Source organism: Lissotriton vulgaris, chromosome 1_1, assembly GCF_964263255.1.
Source record: "Lissotriton vulgaris chromosome 1_1, aLisVul1.2, whole genome shotgun sequence".
Classification (NCBI taxonomy): domain Eukaryota; kingdom Metazoa; phylum Chordata; class Amphibia; order Caudata; family Salamandridae; genus Lissotriton; species Lissotriton vulgaris.
This window is the reverse complement of record NC_141685.1, coordinates 294,943,493-294,966,370: the sequence shown is the minus strand read 5'-3', so window position 1 is coordinate 294,966,370 and position 22,878 is coordinate 294,943,493. Positions and strand designations below refer to the sequence as shown.

The 22,878-nt window shown below is 46.7% G+C and overlaps 1 protein-coding gene across 7 annotated transcripts in view; it reads right to left on the bottom strand.

The window, feature by feature from the left end:
• Nucleotides 1–22,878, bottom strand: part of LOC147747076 (microtubule-associated serine/threonine-protein kinase 2-like) — a 1,134,689-nt gene that overhangs the window by 395,078 nt on the left and 716,733 nt on the right. Inside the window, exon 1 of one of the 7 annotated variants that reach the window (XM_086952336.1) lies at nucleotides 9,944–10,226. The exons of the other annotated variants lie outside the window; for them this stretch is intronic. Coding sequence (XP_086808462.1) covers nucleotides 9,944–10,011 — 68 coding nt within the window. The 5' untranslated portion in view covers nucleotides 10,012–10,226. Of the gene's footprint in view, nucleotides 1–9,943; nucleotides 10,227–22,878 lie in introns of those variants that run through there. 7 annotated transcript variants of the gene reach the window in all.

Here is a 22,878-nt window from a genome sequence, read left to right as displayed (position 1 = left end):
TGTGGCCTGAATTTTCTATCTTCATCTAGAGATACTACGTATTTTCCGGTGCTAGACCAAGAAAATGGACATGTGTACAAGAGCATCTCTTAATGCAATTTGTCAGAGATTTCACAATTTAAAACCCTTTCTACTGTATTCCACAGATAGTTAAAAATATAAAGCCCCTCCCTGTCGTGTTTGCCATGGAGATCAGAGGGTCAAACACCTTCCTGTGATATCTGCCAGAGTACATCATTTATAACCACTTTCGGTTGTATTTGTCAGAGTTCATAATATAACAACACTCGTTCCAACTATATCCGTCAGCGAGTATACAATGAAAAACACTTCCTGTGCTGCATGTCACAGAGTTGACACTGTAAAAGCCCCATCTGATGCATTTGTCAGAGTATTCACATTGTATAACCCCTTACAATTGTATTCAGCAAAATGTAACATTGTATAACTCCTTACAGTTGCATTTGTCAGGTGTTCACACTGTATAACCCCTTACAGTTGCATTTGTCAGGTGTTCACATTGTATAACCCCTTACAGTTGCATTTGTCAGGTGTTCACACTGTATAACCCCTTACAGTTGCATTTGTCAGGTGTTCACACTGTATAACCCCTTACAGTTGCATTTGTCAGGTGTTCACACTGTACAGTTGCATTTGTCAGGTGTTCACATTGTATAACCCCTTACAGTTGCATTTGTCAGGTGTTCACACTGTATAACCCCTTACAGTTGCATTTGTCAGGTGTTCACACTGTATAACCCCTTACAGTTGCATTTGTCAGGTGTTCACACTGTATAACCCCTTACAGTTGCCTTTGTCAGGTGTTCACATTGTATAACCCCTTACAGTTGCATTTGTCAGGTGTTCACACTGTATAACCCCTTACAGTTGCATTTGTCAGGTGTTCACACTGTATAACCCCTTACAGTTGCATTTGTCAGGTGTTCACACTGTATAACCCCTTACAGTTGCATTTGTCAGGTGTTCACATTGTATAACCCCTTACAGTTGCATTTGTCAGGTGTTCACACTGTATAACCCCTTACAGTTGCATTTGTCAGGTGTTCACATTGTATACCCCTTACAGTTGCATTTGTCAGGTGTTCACACTGTATAACCTTACAGTTGCATTTGTCAGGTGTTCACATTGTATAACCCCTTACAGTTGCATTTGTCAGGTGTTCACATTGTATAACCCCTTTACAGTTGCATTTGTAAGGTGTTCACATGTATAACCCCTTACAGTTGCATTTGTCAGGTGTTCACATGTATAACCCCTTACAGTTGCATTTGTCAGGTGTTCACATGTATAACCCCTTACAGTTGCATTTGTCAGGTGTTCACACTGTATAACCCCTTACAGTTGCATTTGTCAGGTGTTCACATGTATAACCCCTTACAGTTGCATTTGTCAGGTGTTCACATTGTATAACCCCTTACAGTTGCATTTGTCAGGTGTTCACATGTATAACCCCTTACAGTTGCATTTGTCAGGTGTTCACATTGTATAACCCCTTTACAGTTGCATTTGTAAGGTGTTCACATGTATAACCCCTTACAGTTGCATTTGTCAGGTGTTCACATTGTATAACCCTTTACAGTTGCATTTGTAAGGTGTTCACATGTATAACCCCTTACAGTTGCATTTGTCAGGTGTTCACACTGTATAACCCCTTACAGTTGCATTTGTCAGGTGTTCACATGTATAACCCCTTACAGTTGCATTTGTCAGGTGTTCACACGTATAACCCCTTACAGTTGCATTTGTCAGGTGTTCACATGTATAACCCCTTACAGTTGCATTTGTCAGGTGTTCACACTGTATAACCCCTTACAGTTGCATTTGTCAGGTGTTCACATTGTATAACCTCTTTACAGTTGCATTTGTCAGGTGTTCACACTGTATAACCCCTTACAGTTGCATTTGTCAGGTGTTCACATTGTATAACCCCTTTACAGTTGCATTTGTAAGGTGTTCACACTGTATAACCCCTTACAGTTGCATTTGTAAGGTGTTCACACTGTAAAACCCCTTACAGTTGCATTTGTCAGGTGTTCACATTGTATAACCCCTTACAGTTGCATTTGTCAGGTGTTCACACTGTATAACCCCTTACAGTTGCATTTGTCAGGTGTTCACACTGTATAACCCCTTACAGTTGCATTTGTCAGGTGTTCACATGTATAACCCCTTACAGTTGCATTTGTCAGGTGTTCACATTGTATAACCCCTTACAGTTGCATTTGTCAGGTGTTCACACTGTATAACCCCTTACAGTTGCATTTGTCAGGTGTTCACATTGTATAACCCCTTTACAGTTGCATTTGTCAGGTGTTCACACTGTATAACCCCTTACAGTTGCATTTGTCAGGTGTTCACATTGTATAACCCCTTACAGTTGCATTTGTCAGGTGTTCACATTGTATAACCCCTTACAGTTGCATGTCAGGTGTTCACATTGTATAACCCCTTACAGTTGCATTTGTCAGGTGTTCACACTGTATAACCCCTTACAGTTGCATTTGTCAGGTGTTCACATTGTATAACCCCTTACAGTTGCATTTGTCAGGTGCATTTGTCAGGTGTTCACACTGTATAACCCCTTACAGTTGCATTTGTAATGTGTTCACACTGTATAATCCCTTACAGTTGCATTCGTCAGGTGTTCACATGTATAACCCCTTACAGTTGCATTTGTCAGGTGTTCACATTGTATAACCCCTTACAGTTGCATTTGGCAAGAATTCACTTTCTATAACCCATTACAATTTCATTTGTGGAGTGTTGATACTAAATAACGCCTTACAGTTGATGTCGAGAGTTCACATGTTCACCCCGTTTCTATTGTACTTGTAATAGACAACACAATACAACACGTTTTCCCATGATGTCTGGCAAGTGGTTCACAATGTAAAACCTCTTTCTATTGCATTTGTCAGAGGGCTTATAATATAAAGATGCTCCCTATGGTGTCTGGCGGGGAGGTTGCAATTTAAAATCCTTCCTACATTGTTTGTGAGAGGGTAAACAATATAAAACCTCCTTTCTGTTTTTCAGAAATCCGGTTCCGGAAGACCCAGGGCAGTCGGCCACTACTAGCCCCAATTGGGTCTTTGGAGGTCTTTCAATGCTGGTGTTCTGGGGTCTCTATATCCCATACTCTCAAACTAGGGACTGAGCGCATCTTTTAACACTTGCATATAATGGTAACTCGGCAAAGCAGCCTCGGAGAGGTGCTGTGCGACAAAAACTCAGAACACTGCAACACACAACATTTATACTCATTATAAGAATGTCCACCTAGTTCTTTAATAAAAAAAACTGAAAAGTTTTTAATGTACACACACAACTCAATACCATTATCAAAATTACAAATATTTCAAGATTTCAGGTGAAAATACAAATTGGAACCACTGCTACTGACGCATTGCAAGTTAACCACGGTGCAAAAATCACATACCATACAAAATATTGCGGGAGGCAACTAACCCTGTAAATATAGTCAGCTACCCTATCTGTGTATTGCCATGTTACAATGTGTGCATTAGCAGGCTCTAATCTTAAACCAGCAATGCGTATGTATTTGGCCTACTGGAAAATTAGGCTTTTCACAATCCAAAATGTGAAGTCTACAGCTTTTGTCAAGGCATTCACTATGTAAAATGAGAGGTCTATTGTGTTTGACACCACATTTAATAATCAATAAAGCAAGCCTGTTGACTTTAACTTGAACACAACATGTACTATGCTATCTATTCTATGCTGAGAGAGAATCATTAAATAATTTAGGCAGATCCAAGTATATGTTGACATGAACATTAAGTTATCCTTGAAAACACCAAACATATTCTTTGGCCAGACCTTAAAAGGGATTTGTGTAATAAACCCCTTTCTACTGCATTTGTCACAGAGTTCATAAAGTAAAACCAATTCTAATTGTAACAGTGCAAAATGTAAAACCTTTTCCTGAGGTGTTTGTCATGGAGTTCACAATATAAAATCCCATCCTATTGCAGTTCTCATGGGGGGGTCACACTACCCCTATCGATCGCATTTGTCTGAGAGTTCACTATGCAAAGTCACTTCATATGGTTCATGTAAACCCTTCCCTATAACCACAGCTACTGAAATTATGGCATTGGGCGGATGCAGCTTTTTTTTTTTACATATTTATTTCTTGGCCATGTAACCTATCATCTACTGCATATTATGCAGATTTTAACAAAAAAAGTTTATTTTTAGCTAAAACGGTTCAAAAGATACTAAAAAAGCATCGACACGTGCTGCTGCCCATTGGACGACTCTGCGCAAAGATTGACTACTCACTTTTCTGTTGCTTATTGCTAAACTGGAGTGATAAAACTGCTACCAATGATGTACAACGTATGCCCAGACAGGATAAACATGTGTGAAAAGTGACAAAATAATGAAGTAATGCTATCACAAAATGTGCCGCATCACGCCACATAATCTGCCTTTTCGAGCTGCATAATTTATTCAACCTAGAGAATAATTTGCCCCTCCCCAGAGGCATAATTCCGGTGGCCCTGCCTATAATACTTGTCAGAGTTTTCACAATGTGATACCTCTTTCTGCTGTGTTTGTGACAGGGTTACACAATGCAAAGCCCTTTCCTATAGTCTTGCACTTGCAGTCTGCTTTAACATTGTCCCGATCAGTTATGAGCAATATAACTACTTCTGCAGACTAACATGTCTACGTTTCAATCAGATGCCTGCACTGGAGATCAACATGTGGGCGGAGCCACAGCCCCTCCTTATTACCCTCCGCTTACATACACTCACGCACAGTGCTGCTCTATCAATACAGGTCCTAAAAACAAGGAAATTAGAAAAAACATTGTCTGTCAGGGCCTTGTATACTAAAATAATCTGTGGATATCGGTGCTAGAAAATTCCTGACTACAGGCTTAAACTCAATATAGGGACAATACATCCGAAAAGCCCTACTGGCTTTATTTAACATATTATTTCCATTGTAAATAATGCATGCCTAATACCTTTGTCATAACTGATCAGAGCCATTCGATCCGGCATGAAGTCCCAATGAATGAATCCGTCTTACAGCCTTGATTTATCGGCTTGTCACCATGACCAACTCAGGCCTACTGTGGCATACAAGCACTCTTTCAGCGGAAGCACACTAATTCTGCTCAAAAAGAGTAAGAGGGGCGTTGAACATGTGGGCAGAGCCAAAGGCCCTCTGTGCAGTGCTTCTCGAAGTTCTTTTTATCACATCAGGTACAGCAACAGCCACACCGGTCAATCCAGACCTAAAAAGCAGGTTGGGAGGCACTTCCCCTATGAAGGCTTGCACCATAAAACAGCCTCTGCTGCCCAGTCATGTGGTTGTGAGTGGCTGTAATTGCTGCCTCTGGGTGTTTTCTCATTTTCAGATTCCCCTGTGCCCAAGGCAGACACTGCAGCTGCCGGTAGACAGAAAAGCTCAGTCCCTTGCCCTGCTACCGGTGACCTCACTGCTGACCTCTTCCTTTTAACGTACTGCAGTTCAGAGGTCATACAGCTGGTCCTGCTGGGAGAGCAGCTAAGCAGGCTTCTGCCTGTGCCACATACCTGTGCACCATCTGACAAGCCTGCTCCCAGGATACCTTTGCATTGCATTCCATGGCCATTTAAACGATTACAAATGGCATCTCGTGGGTTTTACAAGGCACTACAAACTGCTTTGTTTCTTTCCCCATCTGCTAATAAACTCCTAGACAAGGCACAAGTCCTGGGAAATATAGTGGGGGGAGGGTGATTAATTTGTGTTTTTAATGCACAATGACACCACAGCCCGTGGGGTCACCATAAGTAATGTTAAACCCTTATAAGTGTCCCCGTTTAAAACTCAACCGGACTATTTTCCAAAAGCAACCATTGTGCAAACTCACAAAGAAATGAGGAAAGAACACGTTTGGTTTGCTTTACGTTGTAGGTTGATGCAGCTCGGAAAGAGCGTAAAGAGGCCCTGCTGTGAGAGACCCGAGGAACTTGGAGTTAGATCCTCAAACTGCGCGAGGAGAGCAAACAAGGCGCTCTAAGGGGGTCCGCAGCGTGCCCCACCCCCAGCCCCTGGGCCGCTCTCGCACAGAAAGGGAATGCTAGGGGTGGGGAGAGGGTTTTAAACGTCCCGAGGCCACGCTTTACAATGTTTGTAAACGCAATGCAGGCATCTGCCGTGCAGGGCCGGGGTCACCCCCCAGCCTCATTCCGGCTCGGGCGCAGACAGCGGAGGCCCCTCTGTAGCGGGAGCGGGTGGAACGGGCTCCCTCCCCCTCCACCCGCCTTGGCCTGCCATAGGCACAGGTGATCAATAGAACTCGGTGCTTTTCTCCGGGGGCTACTGCAGCGCTGCAAAGGGACAAATCTGGTCGAGTTTGTCGGAATGCAGGAGATAAAAAAAAAAAGAGAAATCTTTCATAATCAAAGGATGGCTGAAAGCTGGAACCGGCACATGACGTTTTGGTGAGACAGGGGATGTGCGGATGTGGACGGCCAGATTAAAGGGGTCTGAATCTGAAGATATTCAGGACAAGGGAAACCTCTGAACTGGGTAAAAAAAAAATTGAAGGCAAAGGTGACTGGTTGAACGCCCCAGTGTGGTTGAAGGAGAGTCAGATGAGTGAGGAAAAAATATCCTGCAGACACCCACTCCACCCGCTGGGCCAACGATATCACTCCTCACGCCAGGGACAGCGGTCTCACTCTTCACACCATGGACAGCAGTCTCGCTCCTCCCGCAAGGGCAGCAGTCTCACTCCTCGCATCATGGGCAGCAGTCTCACTCCTCTCATCATGGGCAGCAGTCTCACTCCTCGCATCATGGGCAGCAGTCTCACTCCTCGCATCATGGACAGCAGTCTCACTCCTCGCATCATGGACAGCAGTCTCACTCCTCTCATCATGGGCAGCAGTCTCACTCCTCTCATCATGGGCAGCAGTCTCACTCCTCGCATCATGGACAGCAGTCTCACGCATTGCACCATGGACAGCAGTCTCACGCATTGCGCCATGGACAGCAGTCTCGCTCCTCCCGCAGGGGCAGCAGTCTCACTCTTCGCGCCATGGACAGCAGTCTCATGCATTGCGCCACGGACAGCAGTCTCACGCATTGCGCCATGGACAGCAGTCTCGCTCCTCCCGCATGGGCAGCAGTCTCACTCTTCGTGCCATGGACAGCAGTGCCTCACTCCTCGCTCCATGGGCAGCAGTGTCTCACTCCTCGCATCATGGACAGCAGTCTCGCTCCTCCCGCATGGGCAGCAGTCTCACTCTTCGTGCCATGGACAGCAGTGCCTCACTCCTCGCTCCATGGGCAGCAGTGTCTCACTCCTCGCATCATGGACAGCAGTCTCGCTCCTCCCGCAGGGGCAGCAGTCTCGCTCCTCCTGCAGGAGCAGCAGTCTCGCTCTTTGCGCCATGGACAGCAGTCTCACTCTTCTCGCATCATGGACAGCAATCTCTGGCATTGCGCCATGGACAGCAGTCTCGCTCCTCCCGCAGGGGCAGCAGTCTCACTCTTCGCGCCATGGACAGCAGTGTCTCACTCCTAGCGCCATGGGCAGCAGTGTCTCACTCCTCGCATCATGGACAGCAGTCTCGCTCCCCCCCCCGGGGTTCAGCAGTCTCGCTCCTCCCGCAGGGGCAGCAGTCTCTGTCTTTGCGCCATGGACAGCAGTCTCTCTCTTCTCGCATCATGGACAGCAGTCTCGCTCCTCCCGCAGGGGCAGCAGTCTTGCTCCTCCCGCAGGGGCAGCAGTCTCACTCTTCGCGCCATGGACAGCAGTGTCTCACTTCTAGCGCCATGGACAGCAGTGTCACTCTTCGCTCCATGGGCAGCAGTGTCTCACTCCTCGCATCATGGACAGCAGCCTCGCTCCTCCCGCAGGGGCAGCAGTCTCGCTCCTCCTGCAGGGGCAGCAGTCTCGCTCTTCGCGCCCTGGACAGCAGCCTCACTCTTCGCGCCATGGACAGCAGTGTCTTACTCCTCGCATCACGGACAGCAGTCTTGCTCCTCCCGCAGGGGCAGCAGCCTCGCTCCTCCCGCAGGTGCAGCAGTCTCGCTCCTCCCGCAGGGGCAGCAGTCTCGCTCCTCCTGCAGGGGCAGCAGTCTCGCTCTTCGCGCCCTGGACAGCAGCCTCACTCTTCGCGCCATGGACAGCAGTGTCTTACTCCTCGCATCATGGACAGCAGTCTTGCTCCTCCCGCAGGGGCAGCAGCCTCGCTCCTCCCGCAGGGGCAGCAGTCTCGCTCCTCCCGCAGGGGCAGCAGTCTCACTCCTCGCATCATGGACAGCAGTCTCACTCCTCGCATCATGGACAGCAGTCTCACTCCTCCTACTAAGAAAGCAGTCTCGCTCCTCGCGCACAGCAGTCTCACTCCTCGCGCACAGCAGTCTCACTCCTCGCGCACAGCAGTCTCACTCCTCGCGCACAGCAGTCTCACTCCTCGCGCACAGCAGTCTCACTCCTCACGCACAGCAGTCTCACTCCTCTCTCACTCCTCGCGCACAGCAGTCTCACTCCTCGCGCACAGCAGTCTCACTGCTTGCACCATGGACAGCAGTCTCCCTCCTACTACTACTGGGACAGCAGTCTCCCTCCTACTACTACTGGGACAGCAGTCTCCCTCCTACTACTGGAACAGCAGTCTCACTCCTCGCGCACAGCAGTCTCACTCCTCGCACACAGCAGTCTCACTCTCCTCGCGCACAGCAGTCTCACTGCTCGCACCATGGACAGCAGTCTCCCTCCTCCTACTGGGACTGCAGTCTCCCCACTCCTACTGGGACATCAGTCTAACTCCTTGCACACAGCAGTCTCACTCCTTGCGCACAACAGTCTCACTCCTTGCGCACAACAGTCTCACTCCTTGCGCACAACAGTCTCACTCCTTGCGCACATCAGTCTCACTGCTTGCACCATGGACAGCAGTCTTGCTCCTCGCGCCGTGGACTGCAGTCTCACTTGCGGACAGCAGTCTCACTCTTCGCGCATAGCAGTCTCACTCTTCGCGCACAGCAGTCTCACTCTTCGCGCACAGCAGTCTCACTCTTCGCGCACAGCAGTCTCTCTCCTCGCGCACCACAGTCTCTCTCCTCAAACCGGGACAGCGGTCTCACTCCTCCCGCCGGGACAGCGGTCTCACTCCTCCCGCCGGGACAGCGGTCTCACTCCTCCCGCCGGGACAGCGGTCTCACTCCTCCCGCCGGGACAGCGGTCTCACTCCTCCCGCCGGGACAGCGGTCTCACTCCACCTGCGGGACAGCGGTCTCACTCCACCTGCGGGACAGCGGTCTCACTCCACCTGCGGGACAGCGGTCTCACTCCACCTGCGGGACAGCGGTCTCACTTCTCTCGCCGTAGACAGCAGTCTCACTTCTCCCGCCATGGACAGCAGTCTCACTTCTCCCACACAATGCGTTTACACAGGTGAGCAGAGATCTCACGTTGACCCATGGCAGGCCTAATTAGCTTGTTTAGTTAGCTCCTTGTGAGTGTGTTCTAAGACTGGTTGCTCTGCACTTACAAAGAAGCAAAACTGCAAGTACCACAATGCAAAGGGGAGGGACAGGACAGACATTCCGATCCAACATGAGGCGATACGCGGGGACCTGGGAAATAGTCTACAAAACAAATAACAATCCCTATGCGACTAGAACAAATTAAACCACAGCAAAAGATACAGTGTGATAACATCGCAGTTCTCAGAATACACCTGCAAACAAAGTTTACTAAAGTGCCACAGCATGTAAACTTGTACTATCCCATCCCCCCACCACCACCACCACCAGTCTACCCGTGCCACGTGCAAGACCCGCGTGAGGAGGCAAACGCAGATGTAAACATGTAGCCGCTGCAAGTGACTCCCATAAATAAAAGGGCCAGTGCCCCACACCCGCTCCTCGGATGCTACTCACCAGGGCGGGAAGTCGTCAGCAGGCATGAAGACGTGGGCTCTGTGCTGCTGCTGCTGCCCGCCCTCCATGACAAAGGGGGTTTAAAAGCCACTTCTCCGAGAGGAAGCAGGCACACACTAGCCGCCTGCAGCCCCGTGATGATGCTGTGTGTGTGCGCAGGGAGGGCCGGGCTCCCAGCCTGCCCCGGGGCAGAGGGGTAGCAGCACCGCCGCCCCAGGGGCGCCTGGGCAAACAAAACCTGCTCCAAACGGGTTGCCACACAGCACGGCGCCGAGCCGACTGTTGCAGCAGTGCACATGTGCGAGGCAGAAAACCAAACCTCTGCAGGGAAAAAACACTTTACACCGGGCAGCTGATCTCTGACGGATACTGGTCCGAGTCTAAAGTCTTTAAAACTGAGCAGTCTGATAAAGGCACTCGGATTCGGATCACACGCTGATGAAACTGGAGAAGCCGGATTAGAATTCAGGATCAAAGAGGTCAACTCAGCCACTAGGCGGCACCTCCCCCACCGATGCAGGGAGCTCTTTTAGGAACTAGAATGAATTGATTAACCATGCCTTTATCCTACAGCGCCACCGACACTGGGCTAACAGTGGGCGGGATCCCCTGTGGTGAACAAGGAACAGTTGAAACTTTTTTGTACGAGTAGACACCACAACTCTGGCAAAATGAATTCAGAGCGACGAGTCATAAAGGGTGTGCACCCAATTTACATTTTTTTATTTAATGCAATTTTATATAGCGCGGACTTCCCCCAAAGGCGTCAGAGCGCTTCACAATAGAACCAAGTACGGTACATGAGGACATTTACATACTTACACGTTACAGATACAAACGAGACAGATGAAAAGTAAAATAAACAATAGATGATAGTAACACAAAAATCAAAAACACAGTAGTTTTAGAATCGTACAGGCATAGATTACATATATACAACCATGTGAGAACTTCCTTGAGGGAAATACAAAGTGCTTAATATCAATGGCAGCCCACTTTGTGTCATTAAAACGGGTGCCATCTCATTCCCCCCCGCCCCCCACACTCCCCCTTTACCCTCCAATACACCCTCTCCCCCTCCCTGTTAATTGTAAATGTGTACTGTGGTCCAGTCTAGTTTCTTTTCATACATTTCCTGTTTTCATTTAGCCTGATTTCAAGAGCTTCCAGCCTTTGCATAGGATTATATTAAAAAAGTGATTGCGAAAGAACATTCTATATTGGCTACTTCTTGTTCTTCCACATTCTGCACTGGTGCCTTACTCTCAACTTGAGGTGAATCTCTAAATGTGCGATGTAGGAGTGCACTTGTACATGGTGGGTATAGTTCAATGAGATAGAAGTATACAGTAGAAACAGCTGGGGATATAGCTTGGTGGTAGAGCATTTAACTGCAGTTCAAGAGGTCCCTGGTTCAAATCCGGTTGTCCACTTCACCTTTTTTAAACTGTGATATTTCACATTATTTCTTAGTTTTAAAAAACACAATGGGTTCTCTGCTTTTAAGCGTCAGTAGAATTTATTTTCAACAAATTAAAAGTGAAAACTAATCTGACATGTTACCTTATCCGTGCGAACTGTTACTATTGTCGACATGTTAGTGAATTTTAAGTGACAATATCTTGCATGCCCACAGAGCCAATGTTAATGGAACTAACACAACTCTAAGTGAAAACCTGATTTTTGTAGCAGACGCCTTGAGTAGCCAGCGTTGTAAACAATATTAATGCTCGGTTATTCCGGCGCAGACACGTTGCACGCCGGATATCACGCACACCCGCTGCTGTTTGGGAAAGCGCCTTGTTCATACATTAGAGTGAAAGCATGAACTTCAAAACCTTTCACTAATGACACATAACTCTTATTTCCGTATTGCTTTGCTTTCTTAACACTAAAGAAATGAAGCGAATGCGCTAAAAAAGACATTTCAGTTAAGTCAAAGTGAAATAACAAAACTCTGAATATCTGACCAGTTGTTGGAAATGTGATCAGAAAAGCGGATGTTTCTTTGAGAGATCAAATGAAAAAACTGAACTGCTATTTAAATCCAGGTTTAACCCCTGCATGCTGATGACGGCCCCCAGCCGTCATGCACTACGGCGCTTCTGTGCTGATGACAGCTGGGGGCCGTCATGAACCCGCTGTGATAAATGGAACAGGTGAGGGGTAGGGGGGAGGGGGTGAGGGAGGAACCAGAGATGATAAAGTACCACCACTCGGTATGGTTTCGAAAGGGGGTGCTCTTTTTATTCAGTATAGCAGGTAGTCCCGCACTTAAATCAGAACAGCAAAAACACAACTTTGTCCTGGGATAGCAAGGCTGGTGATAGTATAGCTTGCGAATGTCTTTCTTCAATGGTCCTGGCCTTTTAAGGTCCTTGGTCGTCAGGGGTCCGTAAAGGCTCTCAAAAGAAGAGAAAGAAAAAGTCCCTGGGTTACTATTTACACCGGAGTACCGGGTCTGGAAGAAGGGGGGTGGGAAGGGGCGGCTAGTGACATTTGAAAGTGGTGGGTGTAAACTAATTTGCATATTGCACCGCAGCGAGTGAGCGCAGCAAGCAAGCCGGAACCACCTTGCATCCATCCATACATCATTCATGCATCCAACCATCCATCCACCCACCCACCCATCCTGCATCCATACATCATTCATTCATTCATGCATCCACCCATCCATCCATCCATCCACCCATCCATCCATCATCCATCATCCATCCTGCATCCATGCATGCATCCACCCATCCATCCATCCATCCTGCATCCACCCATTCATGCATCCACCCATCCATCCACCCACCCATCCATCCTGCATCCATCCTGCATTCATCATTCATTCATGCATCCACCCATCCATCCTGCATCCATCTTTCATTCATGCATCCACCCACCCATCCATCCATCCTGCATCCATCATTCATTCATGCATTCACCCATCCATCCATCCATCCATCCACCCATCCATCCTGCATCCATCCTGCATCCATCATTCATTCATGCATCCACCCATCCATCCACCCACCCATCCTGCATCCATCATTCATTCATTCATGCATCCACCCATCCATCCATCCATCCTGCATCCATCCTGCATCCATCATTCATTCATGCATCCACCCACCCATTCATCCTGCATCCAATCTGCATCCATCATTCATTCATGCATCCACCCATCCATCCATCCACCCACCAATTCTGCATCCATCCTGCATCCGTCGATTCTGGCGCTATATAAGAAATATAATAATAATAATAATAATAATAATTTGTGCATCCACCCATCCATCCATCTTGCATCCATCATTCATTCATGCATCCACCCATCCATCCATCCATCCACCCATCCATCCACCCACCCATCCACCCATCCACCCATCCATCCATCCATCCATCCACCCATCATTCATTCATTCATTCATGCACCCATCCATCCATCCATCCACCCATCCATCCCTCATCCATCCTGCATCCATCATTCATTCATGCATCGAGCCATCCATCCATCCATCCATCCATCCACTCATCCACCCTGCATCCATCCTGCATCCATCATTCATAAAGGGGTGGGGATCGTGGGGAATAAACATTGCATGTAAGACTGACAAACACAAATGTTGCAGAAGGGCAGCAAAACGAGTGTAAATGAGGGCAGCAAAACGAGTCTAATTGACGGCAGAAGGGCAGCAAAACGAGTTGCAGAAGGGCAGCAAAACGAGTGTAAATGGGGGCAGAAGGGCCAGCAAAACGAGTCTAAATAAGGGCAGCAAAATGAGTCATTAGCAGGTAGATGGCCGACAAAGCTACACTCATTTGTAGCAGCGCGCCAAAAACCGCCATTCCAAGCGCGTGCATAACGACGTTACTTCCTATAGTGTTTCTTTAATGAGTTAATCAGGTACTTACTTTTCTATCACCACATTTCATAAGCAAACCTGTGCTGCCTAACTGGCGATTGCTACTGCGGCTTCGTTTAATAAATAAAAATCACTCGGCATCTATATTTCTCAAGGTCGGATTTCACTTTCCGTGTACACTACACTACTACAGTGAACCCGTTTAGTAAACAATGTTCCTCCATAGCACTCTGATCATACCTGAGCTGGTGTGAACGCCGGGTCTCACTGGCCGAGCGGTTCCTTCGGGACTTGACTGTCGCAGTGTCGCCCTCTCAAGTATTACTTCCTGGGTCCAGTCAGGTCAGGTCTGAGGTCAAGTCTTCCATCAAACGAACCCCATAAACAAACAGAGGCCGCAGTCCGAGGGAGGGAAAGAGCTCTGGCCCCCCAGACAGGGGGTTATGTACCCGGGCTAGGTATTGACCAGCCAATCCGGGCGCTGTATGGTGCCCCCCCAGCCAGGATTGGCTGGGGGGGCACCATAACTGCTCGCCCAGTCGCCCTGTACAACCCCGGGGGCTGCCGCCCACCCCCATGTCCTCTCTCTAAAGGGAAAATCAGGGGGGAAACAATCTGCGCATGCGCGGGCATGTTTGTGCCCAAAAGTCGACATGCGCAGCTTTAGCAGGCCCATCAAGCCCCCACCCCCCCCTGCTCACTCCGGGAAAGTCGGGTGTCTCCCGGATTCCCAGCCGGCAGGTAGCGCGATTTTTAAAAAAGTTTGTATGTGGTTTAGTGGCGACGCGGTGGGTCCATGGGGCTTAGTGGAGCTACGCCCCTACGCCCCAATGGACGCACCGCGCCTGGGGGTGGGGAGTGAGGGGATCACCAGGGACTGCCACCACAACACGTCAATAGGAGCATAGGCGCTTCGGTGTGTGCTCGAAGGGGGAGGTTTGCGACTCCGACAATAAACACGCAGACCCGTCCCGTGACCTCCCTCAACCACCCCTACCCGTTCCTTCCCCGTGAAAAGACGAGTCCCCTTATTCGGGCCCGTACCTTGTGCAGCCACACTTCTCCTGAAGCGTGGCGGGGCGGCTCGTGGTCTCGTTGGCCTCCTGGCTTCCCTGGAGCTGCGCGGCTTCTGAATCTTCAGTCTCCTTCGTCCCGGACACTTCCGTAACCACACTGGATGACTCCTTCTCCACTCCCGCTCCGGCAGTCACTGGTGCGCTATCTTCTTCCGGGTACCGCGCTATCAGCTCCTCCTTTGCTCCTGATAGGCGGACGGCTGATGACATCAGCGTCGGAGTTCCCTCCTCTGGGAAAGTCCAAGCAGCTTTAAAGGGACCGTGGTCGTCCTGCATTCGGGGCGGAAAGGAATAGGTGTTAAAGTGCTCAGCCGGCCCCTGGCCGACAGGCACCCCTGACACCCGCCCACTTGCGATTTTGCCACACAGGCGCAGAATCGCGGCCGCATGGAAGGGCTTAATAAAAGAGGGCTGATTCTTTAAAAAAAAAATATATATTGTGCATATGTGGTGAAGAAAGGATAGCGATTGAATTGTCAATTGTAGACACTGAACAATTCCACATTTATCGGGGAAATGAGTCTACAAACATTCTCGTTATGCCCTCCACAGGAATTTTAACCAGTGGGACCAGAACCAGCCTTAAGATGGATAGAGTGGAAAGTGCAGAAAGTGAAAGTGATCGCAATGCACGTAAGGACCTGTGACGTAGAAAAGACAGATGGCGGCTGCGCGAGTGGACACGCCCGTTACCGCCAGCTTGAGGCCAGCAAAAACCTCCAGCAATCTGAAAACCTCCTAACTAAAAGTCTAGCAAGCAGTGCATGCGCTGCACTAGGCTCAACCTAAAAAGCTGCTCATTGCCCCAAGTGATCACACAGACAACCAATAGAGAAAATTGCCAGTGTATATGTAGGAATAAACAACAATCTTTATCGATCAAATTGCATAACAGTATTAAATAGACTGCCACAATGCTCAGTTAATGCGCCTACATACAGAATATTTTATTGTTGACAACGTTTCGACCCTACTAATACTTTCAATGTAATAATCAGGACAGAAATATTTAGGTACACCTGAAAATAGGAATGGTTTAAGTATATGGGAACGGGGAGAGGGATCATTGTAGGAGGGTACAAGGAAGAGTAAAGTTACAACTTGTCTGGAGAATCCTTCCCCGGGTGGATAAGTCAATTTCATAATCGCTGAGCTGGCAATATTTTTTTATATTGTACCCTCTTTTATGAGTTCAAATTAGCCCTAACGGTGTAGAGGCATGCACACCAAGTGTGTCGAAAAGCAGTATAATTACCTCACTGTACAATGCTTCCAAGAATCTAGGAATATAATTAATACTGAATGAATCCGAATTTAATTGTAAAACACGAGAGGACAGTTAATGAAAATGCACCATCTCCCAAGTTTAAAAAGGTTATTACAACAGTGACAACGTATCAAACTCTAACATTTTATTTAACTTGCTTATTGCTAGGGAAATTGACCTCCAGCCAGTGTGTCTGTGGTGGTGGAATGTTGGTGTGTGAGGATGCTGTGGAATGTTGGTGAGTAAGAGTTGGAGGATTGGCTGAGCAGCAGGAAGGCTGCTCCTGGTGGGGCTATTGTTTACATCTTGCTTAAATAAACCTACTCAGCTAATTTAACCTGTAACAAGCGTGCTTTCTTTTACACAACTAACTTGATTTATTATTAAGTTTGCGCCAAATTCTCTGAAATATCACAAGGATTTAAGTTCAGTTGGCACCTGCTTATCATTATGCTCCATCGTCTAGCCCATTCTTCGTTCACCCAGGTGTATAAATGATCTGTTTAGTCAACATTTGATTCAATGCCTGTTAGACTCCCCATTTGACTTATGTGTTGACTATTGTTTTGGTACTGGTCACTATTCCTTTATACATTTACTGTACATATTCCCCTTATGTCTCTATGCTCCATCATATAGCCCCTTCATACTCAATCACTCAGATTAATAAATGAGCTGTTATGGGTGTACTATTTGATTCAATGCCTACTAGATTCCCCATGTTAGACTCATGTTTTTTTTTTTTGATTTGTTACCTTTGCCTCAAATTTGCCTCCGGGATCAAGTTCGCGCATATAAAACTTTATAAATAAATTTACAAAAATGAATCTGGTAAGCGCAACCTCCCTCAGAGAATTCAGCGGTTTACCAGCTGCCAAATAGCCATCAAAGGGTAGTAGTTGGAACACAGCAAAATATTTTTGTTCTTGAATCTGTTCTTCCAGATGTGAAAGGTGACCAGTCGGGGAATCTGCTAAAGATACGAGAGAGGAAGTGTTCGCCTAGGATCATACAATGATGTCAAGCTGGGATTAGCATCCAGGACCACAGTGGTCAATTCAGCCATTAGACCACATCTGCTCCCATCGAGGCCAGGCCTTCCATTAAGAACTCAAATGAATAATTTAACCATGCATATGTTCTATTTCGCTATTAACAGCGAGTGTTGTGTCTGTGCTGTGCAATTAACAGAGTGTGCTTTTCATTAAAGCAGACAGCACAACTCTGGCAAAATGAATTCAGTAATACAAGAAAATAAGAGTCTGCACACAACTTGCATATTATGCATTCATCCTACACTGGATCTCTCCTTCGCAGAGTTGTATCCACTTCAGGCATACTTGGATAGTGACTGGAAGTAAGCACTTTAAGATGGGACCATTCAGTAGCTCGGAACCTACCAGAGTCCAGGAGTGGTAACAGCAGGCTGCGTACCAACGCCTTTGAAGCGCTCTGGAGATGGATCTCAATGCTTCCTTTATAGAGCCCTTATTCATCAATAATGCAGATGAGTGGTAGAACTTTTTTCGTCTTGGGAAGGTAGGCAGGAGTAAATCAAGCAGATTCATTTTGCAAGCGGTCGTACATGGAAAAGACAGGCCAGCTGCTTTTTAGTGTGGTTTAGAGAAAGAAGTCCTTTTGGAGAAAACATATCTTGCATCAGGAAGCCACAGAATAATAAAGGACTAACAAAAGCCCAAATTCCAAAAATGCGGGAGAGGCTAGATGGACTCTTGTGGCAGTGGCTTTAGGATTTCCATAGTAGTACTAATAGGCACAAAGCAATCGAAGATGAAAACACAGGTTGAATAAAACCTAGCAACTGGATAGGAAATAGATAACTGCAAGGCGTGTAAAGATGCCATGGGTTTCTACATGCTAACCTTGACCTAAGGTAAGGAGGGGTTCTCACCCTCAGATTACCAGTCTTTAAACCAAAAAACAAAATGGAACAGCCGGTGCAGGATAATGAAGAAGGCGGATTGTACTCCCCTTCAAAATGCAGAAGTGCTCAATGATTCTTGGCGGAGCCATCGCTTCACAGAGAATTCATGAAGGCGTTTGAATGGAACACTGCAGAAGAGACATGTCCTGGACACGCACAGAGGTGTAAATAACAACAGCCAGTGATTTGTTAGGAATACCTGCCCAGGACCTTGCATTATTCATGAAGGAGAAACGGGCAAACGAATGAGAGCCTCTAGGAGTATAAAAGTTTATTGTGTTTTCTTTATAGCCCCAAGAGGTATATCTGAGACCTTATTTTTGGGAACCCTTAACACATGGTGAATGGTAGGAAGACAGACACCAGTCATTGGATCTGGGCATGTGTTTAACTGTGGGCCTATCCTTGGCCCTCTACCATACTAGTGTGATTTTTCTTCTCGAATGGCACCATTCGCTTTAGGTGCTGGTAAGACCTCTGGATCTTTTATCCTATTACCAACCAGCCGAGGTGATGTCCACCAAAACAGATCCGCATTGCTTATTTTAGATCCTCCAGAATGCAGGATTGCTGTGCTCATGGCCTGAAGCCCAGGTTCACATGATAGAGGTGCATGCACTCTATGCTGGTGGGCAAGGGCACCTGCTACAACTATTACAAATTAGTTGCAAGTTAATTTCCAGGAGGTTAAATTATTTGGGAAGATCAAAAGCATGTTTCCTGTTGCTATGCCAAACAGTTACTAAAAAGCATTTCTCCAAAAATCATCACTAGCTTTTCCCACCAGCTTTATGGCATCGCCAATAGATCCTGCACCACGCAAGAACGAAGAATCGACTCTCTCTCAAGGGAGCGAGAAGACACTACTCTACATCTCTACGATGGCACAAGACCATTCATGTCTCCTGATACGTCCACAAGATGGCATGGTATGAGGGAGCTGGAGAATGCCAATAATCAAACTGGCACAGAGCCCCTCACTCGTTTCCCAAAATAGCATACACGAACCAAGTTCTAAGGGCAAGAACAAACCTGTGCGCCTAGAGAGGAAAGCTTTGAAGCCCAGCACTAACTCAGCTCAGCTCAGCCGCTTTGGTTTCTTCTCGGTTTTATCTGAATTACCTCCACGAAGTGTAACTGTAAGACGGTGTTAGGTCAATGCAGCATGGTCACCTTCTGCAGAGAGTGGCCATGAAACCTGGCAGTCCTACGAGTCCCCACACACAAACATAACAGTCACAGACATCAAACAACAGCGATACGTTCAACAGCCACAATTACATTGCTGGAAACATCACTAGCCATCCATATATGGCGCACGGGTCACAAGAGACCGATCACATACTTCAACGTAGCATAGACAAGCCATACAGCTAGCCATCAAACTGACCCCGTAATCTTTCGTAAACAGGAGGCGCCTCACAAAAACAAAGTGGAATGAAGCACTTGAATCAAACAAAGTGGAATATATATTCAGCACCTCAATCTCGTTGTTCCCAAAATAGTAACCACTAGGTATGATGCACAGAAACACTTCCTAAAGTTTCACTTGCTTATTACAACTTGGGATCTGACAGACAATCTCACATATGTCAGTACCAAACCAATGCGCCGTACATTGTTCCCAGGGGTATTAACCACAAAGACACAAGTTACAAGTTTAGAACACAGGAGCCAGAACTAGGCTCTCAGCAACAGAGACACCCACACCACAAACACAAGAGAAGATATAACGCACAACTCAATAGCTTTGACATGTCACATAGTCAGTAACCCCCTGCACAAAAAACTAATTGAGGGCCAATGAGCAACCTGGCCTGTGCAGTTTCTTTTTTTTTTGTTTCACACACCAACCTAATTTTGTGTAATCTTCTGTAATACCCTAATTTGAGAGTAATCCAATCCAATGCACTACCCTCTCTCTCATCCTATACACTTATCAATATATCCTCTACATCCACTCTCATTTATCCCAAACCCCATACCACTGATATGATTGCCAAAATAACCCTTTCTAGACTCTCTTCTACTCTACCCTACCCCTCCTTGAATCATCTGACACCTCTTTTACTATACCCACCTTTCTAAACTCTTCCCTCTGAGTCCTCCGCTCCAAAACTCCTTTTTACTCCGAAAGCCTCCTCCTAATGATAAGACCTAAAAAAAAACAACCCTTCACTCTTTTATCCCTCCACTATCCTTTTCAATCGAAATTAACAGACTAACATGTTCACTTCTCAAATTTCATATTAAACAATACTAATATACTACCCAAATAACTGAATAACATATCCACTACTCAAATTACTTCATATTTTTTTACTATACTAATTTTCAACAGTAATCCTTTATGGGCTCAGGAGTGGCGTGCTCCACCAGAAAAGCGTTTCAACACCCATCAAGGGTAATAAGTGCTATATGAATGTATATCTTTCTTCCCCTTTTATCCCTCCGCTATCCTTCTCACTCCAAGTAACTGACTAATATCCACCACTAAAATTACTTCATATTTCACCACTAATCCTTTGTAGGCTTCCTGATTAGCGTGCGTCAACATGCGCTATATAAATACAAACCTTTGTCTTCCTCTATCCTTCTGCTATCATTCCAAAACAAAATAACTGACTAACGTATCCACCACTTAAAATGTACTTGCATGTTTTACTATACTAATTCAACACTAATCCTCTATGGGTCCCGGAGTAGCGTGCCTCTCGCCGAAAAAGAGCTTCAACGCCTCGTCAGGGGTAGTAAGCGCTATATAAATGCAATTACAATACAATGCAATACAATAACAAATGGAAAATTTCATATGATTCTGCCCACGCTAGATTGGTTTTAGTAGATATTTTTCGCCTCGAACAAATCTCCTGCTGGTATTTCGGTTTGCTTTTCTGAGTGAGGTATCCCCCACGGAGAAAAGGTGTTTAAAATACAAGAGAAACGTTTTTTTTTTTCGTGAAAAAAACTGCAATTTTAGCAAACCCCTACCTTGAGCATAATGTCAACCTCGACTCTTCATAAGCAAATGCCAAAGATCTCTGGCTGCACCTCCCACATACGTAAATGATGTACAGCCAGTTTAAAGAACGAGACATGGCGGTCAAGCCATCTGACAGGCCACTTCTGGATCTCGCGCTACCGACTCCAATACGCATCATGGACTATTATGGTTTTAAAGACTGACCAGAACCCCTGAAAAACATCAATATAGCTGGCGAAGAAACCCCAGATCCATGTCCCATCAAACACCCCTTGAATGGACCCACCCCAAGCACACACTCTTTCCAAACCTCAACACCACCACGGTCAGACCCTCCGAGCGCTGCACGTTTCTCCTTGAGGTAACATCTTCAAGAGTCGGATGCCTCATTACTGGCAGCTGTGCGCCGGCCCAGCTCTCTGATCCGCCGTCCAGACCAGACCTGCTGAATTATTAACACTCCGCGCCAAACCGCACACAAGACTTCACTCGGAATCACAATAAAGCGCATTGGCCGCCGAGGCTTGAATCTGGGATGATGCCCTGTGCTCAACACCTTTAACGACCCTCCTGCCCCCAAGTCCAGCACTTAACAGTAAAATTGAGGAAAACTGAAAAGAACACAAATGCAATTATCCAAGGTTTGTGTATACCCCATCAAGGAATCTTTGGAGAAATGTATGGCAACCGCTGAGTTTCTAGACACGTTTTAATGACTGATAAAAATTAAATGGGCTTTAAAGACGGTTCTAAAGACATTGGCACAGTTTTGAGTCCACAGACGTGGTGCATACAAATATATAGCCACATTGTTAGTGAGCACTGTGCAGGCTGTAGCCGGCTACTCTGGAAGAGGCTTTGATGGAACCGTCACCAGTAGACAAAGACGAGGTAGGCACAGAATGTTAGGTGCACACAGGCTCATGCACGGAGTGTGGCAGTGCGCCAACTTACACTAGCCAAAATAATCCCCAATTAGCCTGGCAGCCACCCTTCCATTGTTCCCGAGCCTTGGGCCTATGTTTAATTTATGCAGGTGCTTGGAGGTGGCATACACTAGCACTCATTTTTGGGGACTTTGACAAAATTTTCATTATCAGGCTTTGACCCAGACCAAAATAGAGGAAGCGATAACAGATCACAGAGAAAGCTACAGAGAAACAGTAATAAAGGAAGGATAATGGGGATCAAAATAAACCTTCAAGAGTAAGAAAAAGAAGCAGGAAGTGGCAGGTGGTGGAAGAAATAGGCACCAACTGGAATCAAAGCGAGACAGCCTGGGTATTCGACAGGCCTGGCAATAAGTAATGCCGCGAAGGCCTCCTAATAAACACCTCCCGCCCCTGCACTAATATTTTTTACAGTGAACACAGCACTTGGACTTAAATCCACTGACAGGGATTTAAGTCCAAGTGAAGTTTGGTGCAGATCCTCACTCTGGTGCTGGGTCTTTACTGAATAGGTGACAGTGGGAGGCAGGGCATTTTGAATGATGGAGGCTCAAGCAAGAAGGGAGAGAAGAGACTTTCTCCTGCTTTGAATGCAGCATGCCTATCCGGACATAAGCTCCCATTTTCTAATGTAACAACAGAAAGCATATGCCATTATCGTGTTGGAAACTGAAAAGGGTGCATTCTGGGAACTAATACTGACTGAGACAGGACTCTGGTTATTCCGCGCAGGCCTGAGGAGTCATTGTGTTTAATAATAATAATAATAATAATAATTCTGAAGCTTATAAAGCGCAACAGCTACCCCAAACAGGGGTGTCCCGGCGCTGAAGTAGCAGGTAATATGCGTCCAGAAACGAGCA